This window comes from Rhagoletis pomonella, unplaced genomic scaffold (assembly GCF_013731165.1).
Source record: "Rhagoletis pomonella isolate Grant_MI unplaced genomic scaffold, Rhpom_1.0 Rhpom_scaffold_00006, whole genome shotgun sequence".
In the NCBI taxonomy this organism is placed as follows: domain Eukaryota; kingdom Metazoa; phylum Arthropoda; class Insecta; order Diptera; family Tephritidae; genus Rhagoletis; species Rhagoletis pomonella.
In genome coordinates, this window is record NW_023458560.1 from 24676076 (window position 1) to 24687629 (window position 11554).

The 11554-nt window shown below is 42.3% G+C and overlaps 1 protein-coding gene across 1 annotated transcript; it reads left to right on the top strand.

Annotated features, from left to right (window-relative positions):
• Nucleotides 1-749: 749 nt before the first annotated feature.
• LOC118741842 (ionotropic receptor 21a) lies at nucleotides 750-11142 on the top strand. The gene is made up of 7 exons (XM_036473814.1): nucleotides 750-1193; nucleotides 1263-1544; nucleotides 3684-4018; nucleotides 4098-4259; nucleotides 4322-4704; nucleotides 9676-9868; nucleotides 9937-11142. Exons 1-7 carry the CDS (start codon nucleotides 750-752, stop codon nucleotides 10982-10984), a joined length of 2847 nt encoding a protein of 948 aa, XP_036329707.1. The 3' UTR covers nucleotides 10985-11142.
• Nucleotides 11143-11554: the final 412 nt, after the last annotated feature.

The window sequence follows — 11554 nt, forward strand, 5'->3', positions numbered from 1 at the left end:
ATCATATGTTTTTCCTAATTGCAAATTCTTGCTGGCAAAATTTTTTCCAGCTTGAATTTGCAACTTCTCTCCTAGTCTTTCTACTTATGATTTATTTAAATAAAACATGTGAAATTTACTTGAAACAGTTTAGCCGTTTTTAGCCGGTTTTTTTTTTTGCCAATTTAGCCGGTTGGTCCAAAAACTTCTGGCAACACTGATGGGGACCAGCTCACTCTAATGTGCGTGATATACTATATATGAATGCATGTACATATGTAAAGAAGCAATGCGCTACTTACTTAAACGCAAACAATACAGAAAAAAAATTCAATAAGGAAATATTCAAAAATATTTTATAAAACTTCATTCTTAACTTTCACCGCTTTTTGCAACCACACATGTTTAAGCTATATATGCATCCACATTTAAAAAATATTCGAACTCAATTATGCGCAGGTGTTTTCTAAATCGAAAGTGAATCAAATAAAAGAAATCACAAACAACAAGGACATCATTAATTTGCAGGTGATGACCCATTGCGTGCTACGCCCATTGAAAACGACAATATACTGCAACAGTAATAACAACAACAATAATAATATTAACAGTAATAATTTCCACCAAATAAGACTAATAAATAACGCGTTAGCCTTGTCCGGTGTGAGCAATAAAACTATGTATAGAATACAGATAAAAATCACCACTTCAGCAGTCAAGAGCAGCAGAAGTGAATCCGTCAACGACGTGTCAACACGCAGCGCATTGTCATGGTCATTGTCAGGCTATCTACGTGGCAGCACTACATCGCTGCAGCTATTTTGATACACTTGTGCCTGCAAGCAGTGAATTGTCGGCTTATATCTGAGCAAGGAGAACGCATTGCTTGTGTCAGTCCAACGTTGATAAAACGTTACAATCTAAATACTCAGCTGTATCAGCACTGCGACCATTTGGCGCGAAATGCATCTCTAGCGCCACAGCGCCGCTTACGACGCGACATCAAACCTATTTTTGCTGGGCATCCTAAGCCGCGCGGTGAAGTGCTGGCCAACAAGTTTCACATGAGCGTTTCAAATAGTGATCAAACGGACTCGTTGGTGCGACTTATCAATAAAATCGCCAGTGAATATCTGTACAAATGTCCACCTGTTATCTACTATGATAGTTTTGTAGAGAAATCAGACAATATGATATTGAAGAGTCTTTTTAAGGTGAGATAAGGCGGAGTAGAGGCAAGAGGTAAGCCTGGAATTACATTTTCTTTTTTCTTCTTCTTATAGACCTTTCCCATCAGCTTTTATCACGGCGAAATAAATAAAAATTATCAGGCTATTAATACGCGTCTTAAGCGACACAACGACAATCAATGTAAGAGTTATATACTTTTTCTCTCGGATCCGCAAATGACACGGAAAATTATTGGACCACAAATTGAAAGTCGCGTTGTACTGATCGCACGTTCCACACAATGGAAGCTGCGAGATTTTTTGGCATCGGAACCCTCCTCGAATATTGTGAATTTGTTGGTCATACGCGAGTCACTGACTGAAGATCAAATGGGGGTGCGTATTAAATGAGGCAATTGGTGACCTTGAATCTATCAAAAATGTATTCGATTGGCTCTATAAAATAGTGAAAAACTCAGAAATATAGTCGTTAATGGCGATGCCAATGATATGAGATCCGAAAAGTTCAAATCTAACCGAAAACAAGGCAGCAGAGAAGCATTAGCTTAGAATTAAGATCACGCCTATTAGTAGATTAGATCAAGATTCCGTCCAGACGTATAACTCATGACCGCCTCCACTGCACTCTAGGCCAAAAAGACGTTTCATGGCAAGGTTCTCCCTACCCCTTAATGAGCTATATGTATATCTTTCGACACATCTGTCCAAGATCAGATCAAAGATAGCTTCACACTCTCTTTGTTCTGGTACATTACTCCTCCAACTCTCGCTTCTTAAAAATTACATAACCAAAGTTGGAAGCGTTAAGCTTCGCATTCAAAATATCCTAGTTCAGGGCTATTTCAGGCCTAGTTCACAACTAGTTTTGGGACCATTTCAATCCTAGTTCGTAAAAATTTTGGAACCTGTTCAGACCTAGTTTAGTGCGCGGCTATTTCAAAACTATTTTGGTACTACTTAGTTCTGGACAATTTTTAGACTAGCTCTGGAACATTTCAGGTTTATTTTGGAATATTTTGAAACTCATTCAGAACCATTTCGAACCTAGTTCAGGATTATTTTGGAACCGCTTTTGGCTAGTTCGGGATCGTTTTGGGAATAGTTCAGGACCGTTTCGGGTCTGGTTCAGAAGTATTAAGGACGTTTTCGGTAAAGTTAACGACTATTTCAGCACCATTTCGGATCTAGTTCAGGACTATTCCAGAAACATTTGTAACTAATTCCAAATCATTTTAGGACTAGTTAAAGAACATTTTGGGACTAGTAAGGGACGGTGTGGTGATGGTATCATTTCAAAACTTGTTCGATATCATTTCGGTACAAGCTTACGACTTTTTTAGAATCACTTCAGGAAAATTTTGATAGTGGTCAATGAACTTACTAACCTACTTAGCATCAACACAACTTTACTAAGGTTAATGGGAAAAGTTATTCTGGATATGAGGTGCCAGAGACCTCGACGCTTTGAAGTAGTAAATACTACTTAGGCTAGGTTGAGGTAATTTCCTCAAGCAGAGATGCACGTGGACCATAAGTATCACTCCTTTTTGATACCAAAATCGCAGCCGGGAGATATCAGTTCTGGAGACTTCCTCTGGACTTGATAAAATTGAACATGGAATGTGTTTAAACAATATCCTCGCGAAAGCTAGACAGTTTAATAAAAGTGCTGAGATGGCTACTTCCAATCAGCTCACAGCGTGTACACCCATCGACGGGTGTCTTATTAGGACACCTACTAGAATAGAGTTTTCGCCTTTTTGAACCTCAAAGTTGGCGTTGCACACATCCTGTTTTTTTTTCAACATTCGCTGAGATAACACAAGACCAATCCGCATGTAGTCAAAAGTACTTCCACTCTATTTTTTCTCGGTGAGACCGGCTCGAAGGTATATTTCCTGGCCAAATCATCTGCAACACAGTTTCGGGCAAAATCATTATTGGCCCTGTACCCATATACTCGAAAGTCTTACTAGGAAATAATCAGATCCAACTGAAATAGAGGTCAGATAAATGTAATCATCTCAACACCTGCTGATCTGGTGTACTGCCCTGGGTCGTACTTTTTCCACTCTCGCGATGATCTTTCGGGAATGGATAATAGTCACTTGAGGGCCTTCGTTGCGAGTATTTTTCCTTTAAGAAGCCCTGGGTTTCATTTTCCTATTCCTACGTCCCTCTTTTTTATACCTTCCACCTACCCTTCCGGCCTCCCTATGTCTTTTCCCCTCCTCTCTTAAGGGAACCACAATGTATAGCCTAATCCATGTCGAAGTGTGCCTTCACCTGCGGAGGCGGCCCTCCGATCTAACCTAATATAACCTACTCTAATGGTCTCAAGAAATGACAATGAATCGGAGGCGTTCAAATGGAGATTAGAAGATGGTTTCCCTAATTATCGCAATAAAGATCACTCAGTAGACTTTTGGTGTCACACAGAAGCCTGATTTCACTCAACATTCTTCCTTACGAACCAAAAAATATTTTAAATTTTACCTAACCTCATATCCTCAGGAACGTCCCTACGTACTCTACACGCACAAACTATACACTGATGGGTTGGGTTCCAACACACCCGTTGTGTTGACTAGTTGGATGCGAGGTGCACTCTCGCGCCCACATGTCAGTCTCTTTCCACCGAAATTTTCAAAAGGTTTTGCTGGACATAGTTTCCAAGTGACGACGGCTAATCAACCGCCTTTTATATTTCGTATACAAAAACTATCCACCGGCGGCACTACGAGCACCAATTGGGATGGCGTCGAATATCGTTTGCTCAACTTGATTGCATCGAAGCTCAATTTTACACTGGATATAATTGAAGTACCGAACCGAGCAGATGGCAATAGGTGGTTTATCCATACAATTTCTTTTTCCTTTTTTTTTGATAAATGCAGCTAACAACCTAACTCACTCTAAACCTTTTAGTGTTTCCGATAATATAGAACTGCAAGTTGCACGGCGAGCTGCTGATATCGGCATGTGTGGACTATATATTACCGAGGAGCGACTCACAGAGACCGACATGTCAATTGGGCATTCACGCGATTGTGCCAGCTTTATTACGCTTGCATCGAAAGCGTTGCCAAAGTGAGTTAGAATTGCATACGAGTACTTTACCGTGAATTTCCTATTTCTGCATTTCATTTCAGATATCGCGCAATTATGGGACCATTTCAGTGGCCTGTTTGGGTTTGTATTGTCATCATTTATTTGGGCGCAATATTTCCCATTGTCTACAGTGATCGATTAACTTTGCGCCATTTGATTGGAAATTGGGGTGAAATGGAAAATATGTTTTGGTATGTCTTTGGAATGTTTACGAACAGCTTGACTTTCTCCGGCAAATATTCGTGGGCTAATACGCAGAAGACATCAACACGAGTTCTCATAGGCTCTTATTGGTTATTTACGATTATAATAACCGCCTGTTATACTGGCTCTATTATTGCATTTGTTACACTGCCAGCCTTTCCGAATACCGTTGATTCGGTGAATGATTTATTGGGTCTCTTTTTCCGCGTAGGAACTTTGGGTAAGTAAAATATTGTACTTAAGGTTCAGAGCAAGTTCAAAGAGATGGGGGAAACGGACATGCGGTGTGAGTCTTTTCTCCTTGGCGAACTTTCGCTCCTCGTTTTAAGAAGAAATTTCGGGGCGTCCCTCTTTAGCTTTTTTGCAAATCCAAAATTTTTTTATTAATGTCGGTATCACCACATCGGTTCTCATTAGTCTTATTCGTAAGATGCATTTGACAGTCCCTGCTAGAATTGTACCACTGGATCCTATAATCGGCTCCGATCCAATTGGATATTGCGAAGACTTGCAGTTCTGCAATTTGCGGGATATTTCTAAGTGGTTGAAGGGTTGCTGGATACCAGCATTACCAGAGCAGGGCCCAATTAGCTCTCTAAGCTCTATTTTGATACACTTTCTCTGGAACCTCTGATATTTTCTACTTCAGAGATTCGTTGGTATCTTTTTACCCCTTGGACTTCTTGATGGATCCACAGGAGCCCGATGTTCTCCAAATAGCCAGTGTCTCTTGAGTGCGGCTTCATTAAGAGGTCTTGAACCCAGATGAGTGAAATATCTATTGACTCGGGCATCAACCATAAGGTACACTTGCAATTTCTGCCTTATTTAGAATTTGTTATTGCTGATGGCAGTGTCAAAAGTGCTGATCGGCTACCGGAGAATACGTATGATTTTATTTTTTGGTGTTGCTATTCAATGCAGTACAGGCCCTCTCAATCCCCAGCAATTTATTACGGAGGATGTTGGCTGAGTGAGATAGTCAGAACGATAGAGAGAGAGAAATATTAAGCATTTACCCCAATGCCGTCTAGAAGGATGATTCACCTGAAAGTACCCATATGAGGAAAAGAGTTCAGCAATTAACGCCTATTGAATAACTGATTTAATTGTGGCAGGGGAAGAAAATCATTTAATGTTACCTCCAGATGCCAGCCGGATCCAGGTCATTCCCGTCAGTATAGAAAGAATGTGTTGGTAATTATTCCCTACCTATGGTACCTTTTTCCATGAGGAACTTCAGGTATCAGTTTATTTATTGGAGCCAGGAACAAAGGTACTATAATACTGGCTAAAGGTCTGCTCAAACAAGCGTATTGTGCTGCAATTCCGGACAATATATATGCGCGGTACAATAAAACATATCATCGTACCGCGCGGCACCGTATCGCAGATGTTTGTGTAGGCCTTGAAACTGTGTACACTTACCCAAACTAAAAAAGTGAACTATGATTCTCTCAGACCCCAAGATTCGTCAACACTGACCGAAAACTTTCAGTGCGCAATTTGCCTTTAACTAGTCCTGAGTTTTATATGTACGCCCAGATGTATCCCTTCTGCTCTGCCAAAAGACCAAGATATCGGGATATTAAAACCTTCCAATTTCCCGCGTTATGAAAACTGTGGTTGTCTTATGAAGGTCCAGACTTGGCGGATCTCTATGCCTTTGAACAGACCTCGCTGAAAATTTTCCTGGCGACAATGAACAAACATCATTCGCGGATGTAATTAAATTCTTGCGTTTTTGGGAGTCCACTATCGCAAGATCAGACTTTTTTATTTTTTTTTTCTTATTTAGTAGATTTTTGTTTTCAGACCAGTAGCCTGTTTCAGTAACAATTATCTACCAAGGCGAATTCATATATGACTATTTCCGGATTAGATTCGCTCAAAGCATTAGCATACTAAACGTGGCCGACTAGTATCAGTCTACTTAAATTTCGAACTTCATCTGGTACCTCAAGTGGCCGAACGGTCATTGCGTGCCAGATTGACCTACCTAACCTTGTTATGCGTCATTCTAAGACCATATATTTCTGACTAATTAATGATAAAACCTCCGATGGTAATACTCTAGCTCAGTTTGGAAGTAACGCAACCTTCATTCATTGAAAGACTACTCGGTGAATGTACTTGCGCCGCGAAAAATACAAAACATAGAATGTCCTACGTTATTGAGGACACTTGGGTCGTTGTCCTTAGTGATGACTCCAGTTTGCACAGTAACAGGCCAGTTCAACCCGTAGCAGAAACTTGAGAGTTAATCCCACATCAGCATCATCTTAACAGCTGCAACAATGTGGACCAGACATGATATTTACTTTCATCCCGTGAATTCCAATCAAAAAATTTTCTGTGTAATCCCCTACCAATATTCGGAGTTGCGCTTTTTTGCCTCTCAGAAAGACCTTACACCTAAACATCCCCGGAGTTGGTCCAGGGATCGCTAAGCTACTTTGTACCAATATATACAAGCCTAACAAGGAAACATTCTAACACAGCTGAAAGAGAGGTCAGACATAACTATGTCGCCTAATTTTGGGCGCACCGTTAATGAGCACAAGTCCTTGATTGCCTCTGAGCTGTCACGGTAGATATTCACCTATCTTATCGGTGGCACACAAATTGGCTTCCCATCGTCTGCTTCTTTATTATCAGTCGTAGCTTCCCGATAAATCCTAAAGTGATTAGGAAACCTAAGGCCTAGACTACAGATGTATTGGTGCTTAACGTGACTACCTGCCACAATGACTTGACATCATGGTGCTCCTTAGCACAACGGATCAATTCAAATGCATTGATCAGCGCCCTGAAATGCAAGCACTTCAGTACCAATTGGCAGTGTGGGGTGGACACACAAGCCACCTTGGTAGAGATCGAGGCCCATCTAAACCTCTGCCGTACTATGGGTCCGGCACCCGGTTGCAATGCAACTCCACATTCAACCACTGCTGGTTCTACCCGCATTTGGGTTTAAACCACAGCCACCACGATACTCCCGAGGGGTTGCACCAAGAACAGACTGGAGTAATGTTCACCCGCGCGACTTTCTCGACTAGTATTTCCAACTCAGAGTAGCCCTTCCTTTTCTTCTGCTACCAACATCATGATCCGCGTTATATATTTTCGTATGACATGGCCGAGCTGTGCTTCAATTTACTGCACTTTGTTCATGGCGTTGTAAAGCTCATACACTGATTTTTGCATCGTCTGCGGTACTCGCCACTAGCATTTCAAACTCTTCGCACTCTCACTTCTTATTACGGAAAATACGTCCTGCTTCCTATTCCGCTCTCTTTATCGGTCCCACATAGCTCGCGTTGCACCCGATCGCTGCATGGCCCCGTAGATGGCATGTTTTCATGCCTCGTCTCCTACTACTTCAGATGCCGCGGTGCGTAATGAGTTTGAAATGTGGTTGTGTGGAGGATGATTTTGGTTGCAGTAGTCCACGTATGTGAGCAAACTTACGATACACTTGCATTCGGCTCAAGCAGCTCACAACTTGTGGTGTTTACACCAAGTATATCTGGGTAGCGATCGAACACCGGTTCGAGTGCGAGTTGATTTTGAGAAGGAAAACCCCCAGCAATGGGTTATGCACTGAGTTTGGGGCCCACCACGTTAAAACCCCTGCCAATAACAGGTTAAGTTCAGCCTCAGATGAGACTCCTACCTTTGACGACGACCACGGCAAACGATTATAACACTATGATTTGAAGGTGATTTGATGCACCTGGAATGGCCGGACCCTTAATGTGAAAGGTGCCTCCGCCCGGCTGGTTGATGTCACCGAAAAGATAGGCTGGCATCACCGCCGTCCAAGTAATGCGCTGGACGGTGCAAGGTAGAAAAAACATAGAACCTTGCGCCGTCTACTGCAGCTGTCATCTAAAGGAACGCAAATTCAGTGTTGGATTTGTTATGGTAGACACTCCGTCGCCAAGTACTTTCTTCATGGTGTACGGCCGTCTATACACAATCCACATCAAAGCGAGATTCTTCAACAACTCGCTCATGTGCGCTCACTACCTGTCGGAAGAGGGGGACGAGGCGTCCATGGATCTCTTCTGTAAGCGCAACGAGATAGTGGTTTTAGTCTAGGTTTGGCGCTCTTTATCATCTCATACGCTTAAGATTGCTCGATAATGTCGTCAGACAATGGAAGTGATGGCCTATTCGTACTTTTTTCGCTTCTTCACTGCAAGAAGACTAACCGTTTCCCTAACGAAATCCTCAGCCTGGACGAAGTCGCGCAAAATTCCGACTGCGAACCACCCCTAAATGCTCGAAGTCACCTTCGACAGCCTGCTCTCTTTCTCGGCGCATGCAACCGCAATTGTGAATCAAGCACAGAGCCGCAACAAAGTCCTTAAATAACTGGCCGTCAGCACTTGAGGCAAAGGACATGAAACGTTATTGGCAACTTACAAGGAAATTGGCCAGCCGGTTCTAAGCTATGCAGCAGCCGCGTAGTTGCCGGGAACTAGCAGAACGAAGTGGTTAAAACTACAGATCTGTCAGAATACGGCACTCCGGGAAGCCACGAAATGCCTTCTCATACCGCCAGAACATCATCTCCATAGAGTGGTCACCCGAACCTACTCCTGCTTTCGGCAGAGCCCTTGCCAAGGCACGGCAGAAGGCCCGGTGTCCCGACGTGTATATACCAACCACTGGACCCGATTCTGTACAGACAATCCATAAACGGCATTCATAGGGAGTCTGGCTCAAACTATGCCAACTCCCGACTCCAATCTTTAAATGTCGTTTTATGAGAAATACCACCTACCGTTGATAAGACAGAACAGAGGTTCAACTGTCCCGGTAGACCCGCACCACGCTTTTTCAACTTCGTTCGAATACTGCAGCAGAGTTAACTCATACTTGAGCAAAATAAATTCTGACGTACTACTGAACACCATTTTACTGATGCGCTGACGATCGTCGGCGATGACGATGGCGATATTCAGCATAGGGCCGAATATATGTGCACTAAACCTAGTAATCTTAATAGAGACTAGTCTGTATCTTCTTATCAACATTGTACAACGATGCCTCCCATAACAGATTGTTCCATCACCTACATATAGACAAATGTTATCGAACGCTCCTTTAACTTTATTTACTTTAAGAACGGAGGACTAACTTCGGTAGAGTATGTTCCAAATATACCTTCCTTCTTCTGCAGACAACAGCGGTTGGGAGACTTGGTTTCAAAACTCCACGCACGTACAAACAGCGAAGCTGTATAAGAAAATGGAGTTCGTTTCAACTTTGGAGGAGGGTATTGGCAATGTTACGCAAAGTTTCTTCTGGAATTACGCTTTTCTAGGTTCTGCGGCGCAGCTGGAATTCATGGTGCAAAAAAATTTCACCGATGAGTATGTGCAGCTAACTCTTGAACAACGTAAGTGCCACATTTATCTTTACACAATTCTCTCCCACCCAGGAACATATCGCGTCGTTCAGCGCTTCACCTCAGCGAGGAATGCTTCGCGTTATTTCAAGTCGGTTTTCTCTATCCGCGCCACTCCGTTTATAAGCGCAAAATAGATTCAATGATCTTATTGGCACAGCAAAGTGGCTTAATGAGCAAAATACTGAACGAAGTCCGTTGGTCTATGCAACGTTCCGCCAGTGGAAAACTGCTGCAAGCGAGCTCGTCAAATTCATTGCGCGAGCGCATACAAGAAGAGCGACAATTGACCACCGCCGATACCGAGGGAATGTTTCTACTAATGGGTATAGGTTATCTATTAGGTGCGGTGGCGCTCATTTCCGAAATTGTGGGCGGCATAACAAATAAGTGCCGTCAAATCATACGACGTTCGCGTAAGTCCATTTCCAGCGCATGGTCATCGAGACGCACCTCTGTGGATGATGAAAATGCGCTGCATCGCACTGCAGCCGAACAAGTGGCGCACGAATACCGCAAGGCAGCGAGACGCAAAGCTGAGAAAGAGTGCGCAGACAAACAAAGCTTTGGCGTGCGTGAGTTTAATCTGACTAAAAAGACGCTGAAAGAGTTATACGGCAGCTATTACAAAAAGGAACCGAGTTATGTGTTGAAGGATGGCAAATTACTGCTTGAAACGGAAGAAATTTCGGTCAGTTCCGCGGATTGTAATTCACGCGAATCAAGTGGCGACATACCTGCAACATTGATACAACCACTGCATAGCAAAAAGCAGGCAGTGATGGTGGCAGAAGTGGATGTAGAGCGGGAAAAGAAAAAGGAGCGCGACCTTATGGCAGCAGCGGCGGAAGAATCTTTGGCGGCGTTAGACGAATGCATGAAAATGCAGCATTGTGAGGACAGCAGCGAGAGCAGCGATGATGACGCTGATGTGGCTGATGAATACGAGTTGTTTGGCAGTTTTGTAGTACCCGAAGGACCGCTGGCCACGAAATTAAATGATCTAAATCTATTTAATGATGCAGAAGTTGTGCTAAAAAATGTCGATGACGAGCAGAAAGTGGATTGTGGAAAGAGTTAAGTAAAATCACTGATGACGCTTCATGAAAGACGGAAGTTTATTTTACTTTGTTGCGCACATCCATTTTCGAAAATGGCAGTTACGTACATACACAATGTCTGTTATATATTTATGAATACATTTCAGCTTAAACACTAAAAGTGCGCTTATATTTACTTGATTAGTGCGTTTGGCTTTGGTGCACTGTATTTAAAGAAAAAAATAAAGAACTTATTATACATAATTTAAAACAGCTACAACAATAAATTCATTTAGATACATAGCTTCGTTTTGGTTGGAGTGGGTTTTTGAAAATCACAAATGTTACAAGTCGCTTGTCGTTTTATGAAATGGAAGCAGGTGGAATGTCGCACCATATTTGGTATAATATTTGCGATAAAATACACGTTTTTTAGTTGTAAAAAACAGTGCTATATTTCAACTAATGTTACAGTTCAGTTTTTGTGCTCGCATTTTCGCTGTATTCTTCAACCGCTGCATCCTCGCCTGAAAAACCAAAACATTTGGAAAATAGCAAAAATAAAAATTGTATCGAAAATCAAAAACAAATAAGAACAAAAAAGCGTTCCG

What these genes read in the sequence shown, in the direction of transcription:
- LOC118741842 (XM_036473814.1), top strand. Translation starts at nt 750, where the DNA reads ATGGTCATTGTCAGGCTATCTACGTGGCAGCACTACATCGCTGCAGCT. An exon ending in TGACTGAAGATCAAATGGGG is followed by an intron (nt 1,545 to 3,683) that starts GTGCGTATTAAA and finishes TCATATCCTCAG; the next exon opens with GAACGTCCCTACGTACTCTA. An exon ending in GCATCGAAAGCGTTGCCAAA is followed by an intron (nt 4,260 to 4,321) that starts GTGAGTTAGAAT and finishes ATTTCATTTCAG; the next exon opens with ATATCGCGCAATTATGGGAC.